This window comes from Hydra viridissima, unplaced genomic scaffold (assembly GCF_058129835.1).
Source record: "Hydra viridissima isolate aposymbiotic clone 2 unplaced genomic scaffold, HvirCarnegie_v1 scaffold_15, whole genome shotgun sequence".
Classification (NCBI taxonomy): Eukaryota; Metazoa; Cnidaria; class Hydrozoa; order Anthoathecata; family Hydridae; genus Hydra; species Hydra viridissima.
Genome location: NW_028324314.1, coordinates 7,060,277 through 7,079,360, shown reverse-complemented (window position 1 = coordinate 7,079,360; position 19,084 = coordinate 7,060,277). Strand labels below are relative to the sequence as shown.

General features: G+C 27.5%; 1 protein-coding gene across 3 annotated transcripts in view; it reads right to left on the bottom strand.

Moving 5' to 3' along the window:
• The window catches only part of LOC145193542 (nucleoprotein TPR-like), a 90,984-nt gene that overhangs the window by 36,289 nt on the left and 35,611 nt on the right, over window positions 1–19,084 (bottom strand). For 2 of the 3 annotated variants that reach the window (XM_090072707.1, XM_090072708.1), the window contains exons 11-16: window positions 18,467–18,574; window positions 17,984–18,123; window positions 17,793–17,894; window positions 8,977–9,061; window positions 4,010–4,075; window positions 88–300 (exon numbers count right to left, since the gene is read on the bottom strand). In XM_090072707.1, coding sequence (XP_089928833.1) covers window positions 88–300; window positions 4,010–4,075; window positions 8,977–9,061; window positions 17,793–17,894; window positions 17,984–18,123; window positions 18,467–18,574 — 714 coding nt within the window. Of the gene's footprint in view, window positions 1–87; window positions 301–3,966; window positions 4,076–8,976; window positions 9,062–17,792; window positions 17,895–17,983; window positions 18,124–18,466; window positions 18,575–19,084 lie in introns of those variants that run through there. The other variant, XM_090072709.1, reaches the window with a different exon arrangement.

Genomic DNA, 19,084 nt, shown 5'->3' with positions numbered 1-19,084 from the left:
GCAAAGTAGATTTATAGATGGATTTTAATCTAAACAAGATAATATATACCATTTAAAACTTCCACTTAACACATTTAATAAATGCACCTGATTTTTAATTCGCTCATGTTCCATCCGCAGCACTGAAAGTTCTTCTAAATGCTTTTCTATAGTTGACTTTAAAGACATTTCCTTAATGGATGCTTCCTCTTTAAATTTTTGATGCTCATTTACGCAGCAATCTAACTCCGCCCTAGTTTTATTCAGTTCAGTTTCAACATCAATAGCAGCTAGTGAAGACGATGTAGACGAAACCTCACCCTAATGATTTAAATAATATAATTTGCATGCCTTCACAAAGTTTATTTAGAATAGCATTTAAAGTTATAAACAAAGCAATAACTAATTTTATAAAGTCAGTCTTTTGTAACAGAAAAAACTGCTTTACCTATTAAACACATTAATTAATACCTTATTACTACAAAATAAGCATCTAAATCTTGTAATTTTGCTATTCTGATACAAGACGATATTGATCTTGTTTACCCTAGACTATATTTTAAAAACAGTACCAGAAAATACTTTCCTAACACTTTTTCACACTTTTAAAACAAGAAATTGCCAACATATTTTCTTAGGTTAAAATGAAAGCAAATAATACCATTACTTTTTAAGGGACAGTAGAGTATTAAAAGAGTAAAAACATTTGGTAAAATTGTTAAACTTTTACCAAAATGAAAAGTAATCAATAGACCATTTAAACTAACAGGCGATCACAAAGTATCTACACAAATTTTAATTAATTTTCCCTTATTTCAAAATGACTATATGAAACATTTTATATATATATATTAGGGTAGGTTGATTTTACCCCGGCCCATTGAGTAATGTTGCAGTAGTTGGAGGTAGTTGAAATGAGATACCTCAAAAAATTTCAGCGATTTTTAATGAAAAAAGGTTTGCAGATTTAATTTTAAAGATTATTGCAATTGTACGAAAAACGTTATAAAAAGCGCGATAAGCGGAAATTAAAATTTTCAATTGTGAGAATATGTTAAAAAGTTTTCTAAACACCTTTTTTATAATTTATGATTCTGAATTTATAAAAAGGTGTTTATCTAATTTAGTAACTTTTTGAATTTATTCAAAAATATCATCATATGAATGGGAATAATATCCTTTTGACATATATACTTGACAAATCTTTCTGCTAAGCAATTTTCTCAAGATGCAGCAGTGTCGATTTTCAAGCCCATAAACGTAATGGGATGCTTCTGATACTTAAGTTAACAGTTCCCTCTACACTCAGGGAGTGAGATGGGAAGTCCAAAATATCTGGCTTAACAGAACTGTCTATCAAGTATTTGATTTCTTGAATTGTAAAATGTTGCGTAGTTGGAGGTTCCGTAACGTCTGGAGCAGTGAGGTCTATCAACTCATACCAGTAATTGGCATTAAAATTTATTACAGGAATTTTTTCAATTCATTTTGAAAAATTCTCAAGTTCATTCTGTAAATATAAAAAGATGTGATTGATACCACCATCTTTTCTCAAAATATGTTTAATGTCATGTAGTAAAGCATTTGCAAGAGCTGCACCTAAGTTTGATGAACACTCATTTCTGACTAATTCCATAGAAAACCTGGGAAGTTTAATTAAGTTGTAGTCTCCAGGAAATTTCTTTATTGGTTGCCATTCAGCTTCTTCCTGAAAGAAATTGCAGCATACAAAATTTGCGTGTACTTTAAATATATCAAGCAAGTTACAAAAAGTTTACCTTAGTTTCAGTTGAACAGCTAGCTTCTTCAGATGACATTGTTTGTTGTATGAGAGATTCTGCTTTATCAACTACCCTTTGAGATAGTTGTTGTCGCTCATTATCAATCCTCTTGTTTCTTTTGAAAGCTACTTTATCAACTGAAAAAAGTTGATAAGCTCCTTTTGGACCAGTATTCTGCCTCTGATCTCGAAGATAAACTCTATCTTCAAGAAGTACTTTCACGTTTTGAGGGTAAATACATATATGTTCTTCTGAGCAATTTGCTTTATTGCATGATCCTTTTCTATCACTGCAAGGTAGCATATCCAATGAGCAAGAACAAGCAGAAATATCAAAAAGCTTATCCAAATTTGCATCAAGATTTCTTTTGGTATTTGCTCTACCATGCTTGAGATCAATGTTTTTCACAAGAATGAGAAGATCCTTTACCTTCCTAGCAATTGATTTGTCAGTTATTAGAGGTAGATTAGGATTCACTACAGCCCAAATTGATTTTAAATCATTTTTAATTTGCTCAGTAACTTCTATGATATCTGCAGTTGGCTTTACATGAATAAGGTAGTAGTAGTATTGAATAACCTGTCTGTAAGTACTTGACTCCATCATTAGTAATCCACATGGACCACCACCATACTTCTTTCTGCTTGTTTTTCGTGTTATAGGTGTAACTATAATTTTTGGCATTTTTTATTTTTGATAATATTTGTAATTCTTGTTGAAGTTTTTGTTTACTACTTTATATTTATCTGTTTATTCATTTAATAATCGCCAAATGCGATAAATTTGATTGGCTGCTGTAACTTAACAAACACTTTTATTGGTTGCATTATATATTCAAAACAAGATATTTTGAAACGAGATACTTGTTTGGAATTTAAATTTCAAAGATTGAAATTCCGAATATTTTAGAAACTTACAAATTTAGGGTATAATTGAAAACCTTAAATACAAATCCGCAAGCAATTTTTAATACAGTATTCCTGAAATTTGGCGGAGTTGTTGTTATACCCTAGTTACAGTAACTGCAACTTACTAAATTTGATCTTCGAAAAAAATAGTAAAATCGACCTACCCTAATATATATATAAAAAGCTCCGAGTTTTCAGCACAAAAAGAATTTATATTAAATATTTAAAATTGAAGGTGAACAAAAAGTGTGTATGAGTTTTATTTGGAAAATAAGAATTTTGAAAAACATACATAGTAAAGCATTTCTAAGTTAAAAATACATGCTGAAAACAAATTTGTAGATGAGAAAAAGGCTGGAAGTGGTCAGCCAAAAAAAAAGCCAAAAAGCAAGTTTACCAAGCTAAAAACCATTTTTGATCATTAAGATGGTAGTTCTCAAAGGCAAGTAGCTTGTAAATTCGGTTTTATGCAATCATATGTGAATAAATTTATTAAAAATAAGTCTGCTATCAAATGCTAAAAAAAACAAAAAATTCTAAAGCGATATGATCAAATGATGCAAAGATTTTGAACATGTTGCAGTAGACTTTACCAAAATTTCCAGGACTTTGAATTGATTGTTGATGATGAATTATTTTTCACTTCAGGTCACAATTGGATAATGTCAATTTTAACCCAAGCAATAATTTATTGACTCTGTTAAGTGTTAAATAAATTCAAAAAGAAAATAACTATACCAATAACTTCGAAACTGCCGTTTTGAAGTTATTGGTATTGTAATTTTCTAGAAAAAGAATCTTCTCATGTACTACTTACAATATTTGTTACAAAAATTTTCTGGTCTTCATAAATTAATTTGCGTTTAAAAAGAAAAGATCATTATAATTCTTTCTATTTTAATATTATTCTGACTTTGAATCCTTAAAGTTATGATGTTACAACGAGTTGTAATAGTTGCAATATCTTTCTTTATTCAAACTTTAAGAAAACAAAATCTTATATATTTTTTAAGTTATTTAAAATACTATGCACAATAGTGTATATACTCAAGAATATGCAATATTTAGACACTAAAAAGACACAAATATTGTATATTCTTGAAATAGACAAATAAAACAATCAAACTAAAAATTTTAAATAACTTTAAATTGGTAAATCTAAAAAAAAAAAAATTTTTTTAGTTTAAAAAAATGTTTGGTTCTGTTATTCAAATTCAAATTAATACATTTGACTGTTACTTAAATTAGTTACTGATATAAAGAAAATGTTAATTACAGAAGATAGCATAAAAGCTCACTGAGAGGAAATCTGAGAAAATAAAACAACTTTTTTTTACACACCACCATAGTATTTCCAGCTTGACAGAGAAGCTTATACATATCTCTTTGACGCATTATCTGCTGCATCTATAGGAAAATTAAACTATAAGTTAAACTGATGCATTTTTTGGTAAAACTATTTTAATCATTTCAGAAGTTTTAAATATTGAACTTATTTACAACAATATAAGCAACTAAGATCCTTCTTAACAAATCCTTTTTAAAATGATAACTGATTTGGATTAAAAAGAACTTTTCAGAGAAACAAAATGTGAAGCCTAAAAGTAAAGATTAAAAATCACAAATCTTTTGGCAACCACAAATACGTATAGCTAGGGGACAATTACACAAGGCATTTTTAAATATGGCATCTTATGCTTTTAATTTAAATTAACTTTTGTTTTGTTTAATTTACTTGAGGAAATTACTTATCAAAGATACCTTTTTGATGTTATATTTTTATTTTAATACTCGCATGAAAATAATAAAATATTTATAAGCATGTTAAAATCTACAAATATTATAAGCATGTCACTTGGCAATACTTTCAAACAACAAAAGTTTAATTTTTAATTTTGCCAGTGTAAAGTATTTGATTAAGAGATAAACAGAAGGTAAGTTTGTCATCTCTCTCTTGTCATAGCTTCCTAAGATGAAATGATATGTATGTGGAACACATTCCATCTTAGAGAAACTAAATACCAGACAAGAAAGACAAATCCATGCTTCCATTCTCCATATCCAATTGTTTCCAAAATATCAAAGATTTAATTTCTTCTTTGGCTGTAGTTTTAACTGTGAATTAACTGTGAATTAACTGTGAATTGACTGTGAATTGACTGTGAATTGACTGTGAATTAACTGTGAACTTTTTTGATAAACTTACAAATATCATAAACAAAAATTAGGTGAATAAAGACTTTAAAATTAAAACTATTAAACTTAGGTAAACTAATTTTCTTTCTAAAAAATTACCATAATCAAAAATTAATATGCATATTTTTACATTAATTTTAAATGATATTAAAGAATTTTTTAATATTTTTAGAACTTTAGGGCTAGATGAGAATAATATAATTACAATACTAGAGGTTTCAATAGAGGTTTAGATAGAGTTAAAAAATATCTATGATTGGTATGAACATTGAGTTTGCTTTTATTAAATATGAGATTGATATACCTGAGATTAGTGCTTCTCTGAAAGTAAGCTAATTATTGGTTGATGCTCATCCTAAATGAGACATTTATCTATTTCATCCTGAAGTAGTAATTAAATTTACAAAAAAAAAAAAAAAAAGAGTGTAGTGTTTTGGGTTTTTAAAAATATTTTGAGAACAAATCTAACATTTTGTTGTTCATCAAAAGCATCAGGAGCTAAGCACTTTAAGTTCACCTAACCCTAGCCTCACCATTTTTCTCCTCCCTGAATGATATTTATAGCCATTTTTTTTTTGGAATCACTTTTTATTTTCATGTGCTATCTTGGTAGCATTTAAGTTGTGTAATGCTATTGTCTAGGTTTATAGATGCCTCAGAACAATTTAATCCAGGGGTTTATCCCATAAAATTTTAGAACTTTGGAGTAGCAAATGTAACTATGCTATTTTCAAAATGTGTTTCTGTTAACATTTTTTAAAATGGTAAATGCATAGAGATTCTAGTTAAACCAACTATAATCTCTATAAATATAGATTAAAAAAATATATATATCTTAGACCTCTGTGAACTGAGGTGTTGCAGCATAGATTTCTCAATGAAACTTTTTGTGTTATATTTGTGACTAAGGGTCATAACTAATATGGCACAAAATCTTTCATTCAGAAATCAATGCTGCAACACCTTCAGGTCATAGCATTTTTTTAGCAAAAAAAGATAATACTAAGTAACATTCGACCTTTTTAATCTTGCCTGATAAAGTCTTGAATTGATCAAAACCAACTTTGTAAAACCAAAACTTAATTAAGAAATAGGACTTCTCTAACAAGACTAGTATTGTAACTATTTTTTAAAAAGAATAGTATTGTAAAAGTTTTTCATTTTAGAAGATTAGAGAAATACTTGTAAGATATCTATGGTAAGCTCAAAAGTTTAATGTTGTACAAAGTGATCAAAAGAAATTTCAACAATTTTTACTTGCTATCATGAAAACACCAACATTCTACATCAAACATCACCACAGCAACAACTTTTAAATGATAGCAAGCACATCACCACAAGAAATCTTAGTACAATCTTTATGTCTTACCATTTTAGCATAAATAGATAAGTTTATAAATAAAAAACAGCAAGTCAAACTACAGTGTAAATATAAACTTGAATGTATATAAATAAAAAATAATCAGTATTTATAATTGATCACCATAAATTTAAAAAATGTTAAGGTTAGTTTTATCAGTTTGTCAGTAAGAGAATCTTCCAACTGATCAAGAATAGTTCTCGGCACCAAAAATATTCCTGAAACAGATCACAAACAACTAGAGAGAGCTATTTTGAAGCATGCCTTATACATTCTCTTACAAATTTAAGTAAACTCTTACCTAAAATATTTGTGTAAAAAAAATGAGTGAATTTTTTTTTATAGGATCCATTTTTTCAATTTACAAAAAAAGTGTAAAAAATCATTGATTTATCATTGAGCATAAATTTACACTGAAAAAAAAATTTATAGAATGGATCCCAGGTTTTATGTACAAAAATTCTTCAAGATCACTAAATATTATCTTTAAATATTCTGTATTTTAAACTTTATCTCCTTGTTTGTCATTGATGTAACTGGCAAGACTAACATTTCCACATGCTTATAATAAACTGACTTTAAATAAACGTACAAGTATTGAAATTATCTTCAAGCTTATAATATTTATTAATTCCTTGATAATATAATCTTTATTACTTATTATATATCTTTTATATTATTATTCATTAATTCATTATAAATATAATCTTTAATAATAATAAACTTTATTAATTCCGTTGTTTCAAAAAGAAATTTTAATTTTTAAAATTTTTTAAATTAAAACAAAGTTTTAAACAGGAGAAAAAATCGAGGTTTAAAACTTTTTCCAAAAAATTTATGAACCTAAAAATAATTTTCCATTTACTTCAAAATTACCAAATCTGTATTAATCATTTTTAAATATAAATTGTTATAATGTATACAACTTAGAATTTATTTTGTAAACAAATATAGTTTTTAGATATCAAAAAAAATTAATATTGGTTTAAGAGTATATTATTTAGACCTCTAATTGATTTTAATGAAAATAAAAGTTATAAGTATTTTAATGAAAATAAAAGTTGTAAGTGTGTATTTTGGTGGATGAAAAAAAGGGAGGATGAATCAAATAAATAAATGTTTGTGTATGCGGTTGCCATCGAGATTTTTTGATTTTCAAAATCCTCAATTTTATTTTTGAAAATATAAACCAAAAAAAATAGATATCATTCCAATACTAAAACACAACCCTAGAGGTTCTTCTAGCCACTGTTCTGAACAATCTACAACCAATATTTTTTAAAAAAACTTTTTTTCATAGCTGATGAGTGTTTTCAGTTTATTAAAAAAGTAGCAATAAGCAAAACATTAAATAATCTTATGTTGCTTTTGAATTTCTGTACCTGACTGATGTACTATGACTGATGTAGGAAAGTATGAGATTACTCTTCATAATAATCAGCTTTTAAAAATTTTTTAATTCAAAATCAGTATTTTTTATAATAGCAGGTCAACTTATACAACCATAACTTATGTTATAACTTATACAACCATAACTTATGTTATTTTAAAAAAATCATTATTTTGGTTGCCAAAATGTCAGTTTATTTGCTAATAAATCCATCTTGCTATTTGATTATTGCTTTACATAAATTCTTTAAGTAATCTTTCAATAAGTTTTTATAGTTCCTTTATCATCAACATTTTGTGTACTTGAGAGATTCGCACATATACTTTGCACTTTAATCTTACCTGTGTATCCATTTCTATGGTAGTTCATGATTGAACTATCACTAAGTTTCTCTAATGCATTTCAAACATTTTTCTGACTTTCCAATTGAATGACTGTTCCTTGTGATAATTTGCAAATTGAAAACAACTTTGCTTGGCTGCTTAGAAATATTTTCCTTAAAGTGAATTGGTCTAAAATAACTGTATTGCTAGCCAGTTTTATACTGTGATTGTTAAAATTGGTTTAATCAAAGTCATGAGAGGACTTCAATAGTCGTCTGTTTTTTTTATTTATTGTTTCACAGCCACTGAACAATTTTGTATTGTTCAGTGGTTGTGAAAAAATAAATTTAAAAAACTATTGTACTGAGTTTCAGTTTTTTTTTAAGAGTTGTAGCAACCTCTGTTTTTGAAATGACTACAACTTGTGCAATTTCATGCATTTCTCAACATTACACCAAAAAAACTATTTAAAGTCTTTTTTTCAAATAATTATTTATTTATTGTTTTATTTTTTTTGCCATTTAAGTAATTACTGTGATGGAAAAAGTAAAAAATTGTTTTATCTTTTATATTTTGCAACAATATGATAAGTATGCAAACTTTACCGTTATTATCTTGAAATCAATTCTCAATTGACTTTTTGAATCGTCTAAAGATATTAAGGAACAAGTTTTTACCAAAATCCTTGAAAGAAAATCTTATGAACAAAAAAGCATATACGGAATTATCTGAATTTATAATAAAATATCCCTACTTTTTAATAGCATTTAAATGATGCAATTATCCAAATTATGTTTTTGAAAATGTTTTTTGTTTGTATTATTCATAACATTTCATGACATAAATTGACCTGCTATCATAAAATATACAAATTTAAACAAAAAAAGCTGATCTTTTTAAGTGGTTTCAAATTGTCTGAGGGCACAATATGTGGAATTTTAAATTATAACAGTATGCTAAATTAATTTGATTAACCAATCATTAAAACAGAAATATTTTTATTGCACATTTTCTTTTAAATTGATAAAACTTTACATACCATTTCTTGTTGTGTTTTCTCATTTTCTTTCAAAGCATTAAGGTCATCCCTTGCATTTGCAAATTTTTTTTTTAGTTCTTGAATTCTATAAGTGACATAATTTTGTAATTTATAAATAATTTTATAACATTAGCATAGCCCTTGCAATACAGTACAGCATTGCCAACCTTAATGTTACTTAAATTATTGTTTGTAATATGTTAATGTTTTATGAAGCTTGTTAACTAGGAAAAAAGTTTAAACACTAAAACTTGGATATAAAATTTCATAACCTTCACATTATTACTATTTGTGTAAATTTGCCAGTTGCAAATTACAATGATTTATTTTACAGATTTAACAAAAATGTTTGATTTTGTTGCAGCTTTTTTTCAGTTTGATTAGCTTGACTTTAATTTGTTTAATTTAACATGAACAAGTTTAATAAATCCTTTTTTGACAACTCTGATAAAGCACTTTTTCTATTTAAGGGTTTTCTTTATCAGGGTTGTCATTCACACCTTGTGACAGTTTAACAGAGTAAGCTTTTAGATGAGTTTAGATAAAACTTTCCCTAACTTTTCCTGAATTTTTTTTTTTTTTTAATATAATTTAAAATAAAAAAATAGTTTTGGAAAAAATATTCTTTGTGGCAGGATCTGGAAAGCCACTATTTATTAACTATGAAGGAGAATATGTAGATCAGCTTTCTAACACTATGCATATTCAGACATTTCAAGCAAAAACTCTGTTACAACTAGTGGCTTGAATGCATATTTTAAAAACAAGGTTCCAATATGCTTTTGGTTATATAATGAATTGTAACCTTGCCATGAACATTTTAGAAAAGTTTTTTAGAAACTAATTTATGAAGATTTATTTCAGAATGTTTAGTGTTTTACAAAAAAATTAACATTATTAACAAGGATAAGAAAAATGATGCAATCAAAATAAGCTTATACATCATTGATTCCAGGGATTCCAAATAGATTTACTTATTTTTAGATTCATTTTCTTTTTAAAATTATGGTCATAAGAATGGAAATCATTTCCATTATCATTACAACCAAATACAACGGCTATATGCTGTTTAAAGAACTAAAATAAATGCAGTAACTTGTTAATTAATAATCAATAAATATATACTGCTTTGAATTTGCTGCACAAAACTATATGATATTCAACTTTTTTGGTAAACATTTTTTACAGAAAAAGGGTGACTTTTCATTAAAATACAAAGAGATGAGAGAGCTTTCAGCAGCTTGATATTGCGTAGACCTTTACAACTGAAAACTTTATTTCAAAAACCACCTAAAATAGCTTAGTCAAAATAGCTTTTTAGGAGACTGAAAAACTCTTTAAATCAAATAAGCTATTTTGATCCTTTAGATTACATATTCCATAGTTTTAGCTTTTCACTAGTATATTCTTTACCTAACAGATTTAAAATAACAAGGTTCTTAACAAGGTAAAAAAAAAGAAAAAAAAAAAAAAAGTTTCTTAGTAAGGTTAAAAAGGTTCTTGATAAAGATTTAACAAGGTAAATGTTGATGACAAAGATTATTTTTGGAGAATTCCTTTAAGTTTTACAAGTGAATATCTCATGGTTTTTTTAGGAAATATAAAGTATAAAGTATAAGAAAGCAAAAAAAAAAAAAAAAAAAAAAACCATATAAGAATTAAGAAACCAAATATTTTTGTTTACAAAAATAATGAAGTTAAAAATGTTTTAATGTGTTTTCAGCTTTAAAATAGATAAAGCTATTTCTCTACAGAACCATTCTATGAAAGACTCCTTTTACAGAAATAATTTTTTCAATATTATAAACTAAATTTTATAGATAAATAAAAAAAAAAATAGCTGATAGAATATTGTGTCCCAAGCAAAATCATAGACCAGTGAAACTTTATTACTAGATATCAAGATTTATTCATCTGATAATTAGAATTATCTGAGAGTGATAATAACATAGTTATGTAAATGCAAATTATGTAAATGCATTAATGAGGAATGCATTATAAAAAAATGCAAAAGAAATAAATATTAAAACTTGGAGGAATTAAAGTTTTATTTTGAAGTTATATGAGTTTTGTTGACTAATCTTAAATTAAATTTACATAATAAAATGTATAAATAATTATATTTTGGAAATGTAACACTTGGCATCACTTTCAACAGTTTCTCTATTTGGGAATATGATTTTCTATCAGCTTTTGTTCTTTCGTTAGCATTAATTTATGTTTCACATTGTATAAATTTGTCAGGTTTTAAAAGCTTTTTATAAATTGTATATCACTCACCAACTCATTTCTTTCTTTATCTACTGCAATAACTAAACTTCTCTTTCTTTCTTTAACTATGTATTTCTTGTTGTTTAGATATTTTGAATCTAATTTTCCTCCACGCTTATGAAATTTTATGAGAACCTGGTCTCCTGCTTTAACATCCAGTTTCTTTTTATAATGTTTCTCATCAAAATTTTTTTTTACTTTTCTATACTTTTTATCTTGATGTTTTCTAACTTCTTTATCGTATGATGATTTTTCAACTATTATTGAAGCAAACTCATTTTTGATGTTTCTATTTCATATTTAGTAATTTATACTTTTTCTTAAGTTTTAAGTTGTTGGAAACTTAAATTAACATGTGATAACTAAAAATCTGGACAAAGTTTGTGTAAATATAAAGATACAAAGGAAAAATTTCATGAAATTACAATCACTTCTATTAAATTGTATATCACTCACCAACTCATTTATCTACTACACCCTTCTTTATCTACTACAATAACTAAACTTTACTTTCTTTAACTATGTATTTCTTGTTGTTTAGATATTTTAAATCTAATTTTCGGCAAAGTTTTTGCTGTCACTGTCACTAATTAATTTAATTCTTTAAATGTATTATTAAAAAATAATTCATTTAGGAATAATTAAAAATGAAAAAAAAAAAAGCTTGTAATGAAGACTCCCTCAAAAAACTAAATAAATATATTAATGAGGATATGACCAGTCTTGTTCAATGGCTCTCAGCAAATGAAATCTCATTGAATACTAAAAAAAACAGAAATAGTAATGTTTAAGACGCAGTATATTAACTTTTTTAAAAAAACTAACAAGAATTTTCCAAAATACTTGAACTTAAGTGGCCAAAAGCTGCTTTTATCTAGTAACATAACTTATCTTGGTGTTGTGAAGAAACTTTCATTTAAAACACATATAAATAACCTTGTTCTCAAATTAAACCATTCCAATGGCATGTTATCAAAAAATTGACACTATGTTAATTTTGAAACATTACTATCAATATCATGCAAGTTTTGGTTCACATTTACAATATGCATGCCAAGTTTGGAGACAATCTAAAACCACCCATCTTTCTAAAATCGTTACGCTTCAAAATAGAGCAATTATAATAATTAATTTCTGCCCAAGAGACTTCCCTACTGACATCCTGTATCTTACATCCAAAGTTCTTTGTTTATATGATTTAATTCAGTTTTTAAAATGTTCATTTGTCTGGGATCAACAACATGGCCTCCTTCCTTCCATATTTCGTAATTACTTTAACAGTAGGACAACATAAGGGCATAACCTAAGATTAGTCACTTTTAACAACTTGACCATCCCACAGAAACAGACAACTAAATATGGAATAAATTCCAGTACATATCAGTGTATCCTTTCTTGGAACACCCTTCCGTACACCCTAAAAACAGATTTTATCCTTACATCAAAGAATCTGTTCTTAAAGTCACTCCATCATTTTTACCTAAAAAGTTACGCTTAACTTTATTCTTTACCTCTATAACTTTTTTCTTTATGTTTATGTACATTTTATAATTTCTTATTTGTGTATATGTGTATGTATATGTGAATACATTATAATAACTATTTGACCTATATTTTAACTCTTTTCAAAGTCTGTTTTATAAGTCTTACTTATAAATTTTTGTAAAGTTCTACTTTTACTATGTGACTAGTTTATTTCTTATGTTTTTCTCTTGTCTTTTCTTTATATTATTTAGTTCATTGCATTTTATTAGTGAATTACTGTTTGCAATGACCTGTGTTTTTTGTAACATCCTTAACACGAAATACAGTGGGTGCAAAAAGTATCCGACACAAAGGAAAAACTTTATTTAATTAAAGCCTATTCAACAAAATAACATAACAAACACTATTCTAATGTAATTTTACATGGGAAATACAAATATCATATCAAAACAACAATATCATTTAATTCGACTTGATAATTGCAATTTTGTAAAAGTTAAAGTTCAAAAAGTATCAACACATCATAAAAAATTTACTCAATACTTATATACCAAAACTCAATACCAAAACTGCTTCTAAACAATTGGAATACTTGTTCACAAGATTAGCAAATATGCTAATAGGAATTTTAGCCCACTCTTCCTTGCATATTTCTTTTAATTGGATAAGATTTCTTGGATCTCCCTCCTGTACCCTCAATTCCAATTCCCGCCACAGATTTTTAATTGGATTGAGGTCAGGTAATTGGCTTGGCCATTCCAATAAGTCAATTTCCCTCTCCTGAAACTATGCACGAGTTGCCCTAGCCATGTGCTTAGGGTCATTGTCTTGTTGGAATATCCAACCTCGAGGAAGGTTCAATTTTTCGGCTGACTTCACGAGACATCTCTCAAGAATGCCTAATACTTTTCGGAGTACATCCTTCCTTCTATGATTTTCAATTCCCCAGGGCCTGCAGAAGACAAACAACCCAAAAACATTATGCTGCCACCTCCAAACTTCACTGTTGGGACAGTATTCTTTGGGTGAAACGCAGAATTCTCCTGTCTCCAAACACAACGGATACAGTTCCGACTAAACAACTCTATTTTAGTCTCATCTGACCATAACATTTTATCCCAAAAGCTTGAAGGTTTACTCAAGTGCTCTTCAGCAAAGTTCCGGCATTTCTTTACATGAATTTCCTTCAAGAGAGGGGTTTTTCTTGGTGACCAAGAGTGGAATCCTCTCTTTCAAAGAACTGTCCTAATTGTATTCTTGCAAACATTTTTCCCAGATGATTGCAAGTCCTTTTGCAGTTCAGAGCCAGTCAGTTGAGGATTATTCTGTACTTTTCGAACTAAATTCCTAGTTGTACGGTCAGACATTTTTGTAGGATGCCCTAATAAAGGCAGACTAGTCAAAAGATGGAAGGATTTCCACCTCTGAACAGTATCACCAACTGTCGAAATTGGGATATTTAACACAGATGAAATTTTTCTATATCCCAAACCATCTCTGTGCAGCTGAATAGTTGATTTTCTAGTTGATTCAGACAATTCTGAAGTTTTAGGCATTGTTGAAGAGCGTAAAATTTAGGCCACTTTCCAATGAGATGTCAGGAAATGAATGACTGCAGTTAGAAAGATTCTATGACGTTCTTTTGCATTCTAGAATGTTCCAACATTTTCTGATTCTAGAATATTCCCTTGAACATAACGGATGACAAATTATTGGCGAATCAGATTCTTTTTTTACGATGTGTTGGATACTTTTTGAACCTTAATTTTTACAAAATTGCAATTATCATGTCAACATTTAATGATATTGTGGTTTTGATATGATATTTGTATTTCCCATGTAAAATTACATTAGAATAGTGTTTGTTTATGTTATTTTGTTGAATAGGCTTTAATTAAATAAAGTTTTTCCTTTGGTCGGATACTTTTTGCACCCACTGTATATTGATACTGATATTGATTGATTGATTGTTGCAAATTTAATTCTTTAAATGTATTATTAAAAAATAATTTACTTAGGAATAATCAAAAATAAAAAAAAACAACTTATAACAAAGACTCCCTTAGAAAATGACTGTACGGATTTTTAGATTTGCATCCAGATGACAACAAAAACTTTATTGTAAATCATTTTCGAATGGAGAACATACCAAAATCTACTATTTATAATATACTTAAAATCTACTATTTATAATATAATATAAAAAGAAAGAGGAACAATATAGGACCAGAAAGAAAAGTCCGAAGTGAGCGCAAAGCAATAAAGACACCTGCAAAAAAGATAAAGCACCTTAAAAAATCAATTGTTCAAAAGAATGGTATTTCACAGCGTGATCTTGCAAAACGATTTCATGTATCACAACTGTACATATGCAAAATTATTCACCAAAAAACTAGCATTCGTTATCGTAAAAAAACTAAAACACCATATAGAACACCGGCTCAAAAAGCAGCTTTTCATTCAAAGTGCCACAGGTTGGTTTCGATTTTTCGGAAAAAAAAATTTTATTATTGACAATGAATCATATTTTTATTTGAGCAACACTAATATTTCTGGAAATGCTGGATTTTACTCTTCTGACATAAATGCAGCATCAAATGATGTAAGGTTAAAAAGAAAAGACAAATTTGAGCCAAAATTACTTGTTTGGATTGCATTCTCTACAGTGAGAATCTCTCAGTAGTAAATTCCTCCGTCAGGCCAAGCAGTCAATGAAGATGTGTATATTTCAAAATGTCTTGTTAGATTGGAGAAATTCATTGAAAAACATCATAAAAATGACAATATTGTTTTTTGCCCTGATCTTGATTTGTCGCATTATTCACATAAAGTACAAAGTTATCTTAAAGCAAAAAAAAATTGAATTTGTACCAAAAGAGCATAATCCTGCTAATGTGCCAGAATAACGTCCAATTGAAGATTTTTGGTCTGAACTTAAGAGATTAGTGTATGACAAACACTGGCAAGCTGAAAACCAAGGCAAATTTAAAAAGCGGATAGAGTTTTCAATTAAAAGAATCGACATAGAACGTGTACATTGGCTTGCTACCACCACATTTACAAGGGTAGACACTGTTCATCATCATGGCATGAAAAACTTATAAATCTAATTATTTTTATTATTTAGATGTTTTTTGTTATTATACTTTTTAAATTGTTAAAAAAGATAACTCCATTAAAAAGTTATAGGGGAAAACCTCAATGAATGGGACAGTTTTAGCGAAATGCTTTTTAAACGTAGATAAAATTGTTTAATATATATATTTAAATGTTTGACAACCACCGACTCTTGCTCAATGATATAGTGATAAAACAAAAAAATTGGATTTGCATTTGGCTATTGGTAAAAGAGAGTTTTATTGGAGCATGACATTTGTCCCATTCATTAAGTATGTCTCATTAAGTTGGGTAAACAAAAGAACTAAAAAGTTTATTAGTTGTAAATGTAGTTAATTATATAGATACATACAAAAGACCACACAAAAAATATTTTTAACTTTAAACTTTTTAACTCTAATTAAATTCCAATTAAAGTAGAACTTTCTCATTTTAGAATATTATATTTAGTTTTTTTTATTTAAGTAAATTATTGAAGTATAAAAGTGTGTAAATAATACCCATTACCCATGGGGGTAAAAGTAAGGGACTGCAGCAACCCTGAGCTGTAAATAATACCTTATTAAAATCATTCAATAATTAGTATTTTGTCCCATTCAATATGTGCATCACTTTATCCAAAAATGATTAGTCACACCAAAAACACTATTAAGCTTGAATGTTTTACACACTGTAGTACTAGAGACTGCTATCTATTTAAACATGGAACTTTATTTTCCATAACTTCAAAAACCGCTGCAAAATTAGAAAAACAAAAACATTTTTAAAAATTACTTTTTATATTCAAAAACACAATAATATCCAATGCCATTACAGTCACATTACAGTTATAGCACAATAGGATGGATGAGTCGGTCAATTGAATTCTTGTTTCTATCACTCTTTGTTACAGGAATTTGAATATCCTTATATAAATGCTTCTATAAGAATCTGAGTTTGTCCCATTCAATAATCGTCCCATTCATTAAGGTTCTTCCCTACCGTTTCTAATTTTGTCCAGATTTTTAGTTATCACATGTTATAAAAGATTACAGTGTGAATAAATTATTTATTTTAAATGGTTGTTTCTACTGTTAAACCTTTTCAAATATGAAAAACATTTTTTTATTGCCATGATCTTGACTGTTTTTATGGGAAAAGATTTTCTACAATTTAAAGTTTTAACAAAGAACTATTGCAAAAAGAGTGTATTGAACTGAACACTTATACCAATGGTTTTTGATAAAACCAAAAAAGTAGTAAAAACATATTTTCAACATTTTTTTAGAGATAATTTTTTAATTAACAGAGCTTCTAGCACTTTTTTGAATTTTTTTTTATGACCAACATATAAATATCAACATTATATAGTGTTAATGTCTGAATAACTCAAGCAATCTTGTAAAGATTACACAGAATGAAATCAAACTGTGTTAAGAAAAAGAAAAAAGTTTTTCTGCAACCTTACTTATTTTTAGATTGCCTCTTCTTTTTTTTTTTTGTTATTTATGTGGTTTAATTGTGCTACCACCAAAGTATTTATTAGAGGAGTAGAACAATTATAGTATAAAGTCAATTACATGAAAATGAGGGCACCATGCATCTAGAGGAATGACAATTCAGAAGATCTTTACAAGTTGTACATTGATAGATTTTATCAAAAAATAGAAAATAGAGCTTAAATGAAATTTTTCCCATTAACATTGCATAATTACATGCGTATTAGAAGAACTGTTAATTGGTTTTTCCTGGGTTATTATATAATTTGTTTAAAGTAAAATTATTTTTTGTTTTGCTTTCCAACTTCAACTGTATTGCAAGAGTTATAGCAAATAAAGGTATAAAACTCTTTACTAAAATGTAAGTTTGAGGAGGTTCTTTTGCAATATTTACTTTGAAACAAAGTATAAAGAGTAAATCATAGCTATAATAATGAAAGTGATCATGAAAATTCAAGGACATACAGCTCTGTTCCACCCTCTAGCTCAAGTTTCTCTTGCTCTTCACTTAGTTCACGGACTGTAACTAGCAATCTTTTATTTTGAGCTTGTAATTCTTCTATGCTCCTTCAAAAAAAAAGAAAAAAAATAAAAAAGCAAAGTTATTGGATTTCAGATTGCTTTAGACAAAAAAAACTAGTTAAACATCAACTTACTTAAAAGTAACAAGATGGTCACTTATGACTTGACAAGAACTTGATACCATGTTATCATTTGATAACAGTTCAGGTAGATCAATAGAAGAGGTTACAACACCTCCACGAGCCTCTTCAACTTCTTTTAGTAGGACACAAACCTATGGTAATGAAAAATTTAGTAAATAATTATGTTATCATTGAAATAAACTTTAACTTAAAAGAATTTAAAAGAGTCTGATAGAAATCTTATAGAAAGAAGTCTCGTATAGAAATCTATTGTAAGAATAATCTTAACTTTATTATACCTCATAGATCAAAGTTAGTTCTATTTAAATCAATTTTTAAAACTTTTGAAAACTTTAAATTCCTAAGGGTTAACTAAAACAATTTAAAGGGAACTTTATCAAAAACATCTTATTTTTTAAAATTTTCTCAAAGTTCTTCAGATCTGGTTACAAATCTGAACATAAAATTGCAGTAACAAATACAAACACAACTAACCTGTTGACTTAAATCAACTGCTAAATTGTGCAATCTTTTTTCTTCTCTTCTGTGAAATTCAAACTTTCTTTCATAATCAATAAGCTGATTTTGATGATGATGACATTCCTGGAAAAAAAGTTAATTTTTTTAACTAAGAATAATACAATGAAAGATCAAAAAGTAGCTTGGGAAATTAGAAAAATTTTGAAATAATTGCAGCTAATATCTATTTACACATTTAATTTTTTAACACTCAAGGTCATCAGAAAATTTACTTTTTCAAAATATTAATACGAATTAACCAATTTTTTCAGATTACCTACTAAGTCAATACTGAGTGAGAGCACAGCTTTCCAATTATCTTACTCATGATTAAAATTTACATAGCATTTTTGTAACATTACAAACTTGCAATATCTTTACTGAAAGCTAACTCATTGTTTAGTGCCAATAAAGATATTGCATTTATGTTAAATCTAAATGAATTGATGTTCACTAGTTGACTATGTTAGCTAGTTATCTTCTTTTCTGATTTCTTAGAAGACCTGGGGTCACTACTATAAAACTCATTCCAATCGAAATTCACGACCATTTCATATGAAACCCGCTGAAATGAGCGGATTGTTACTATAAACA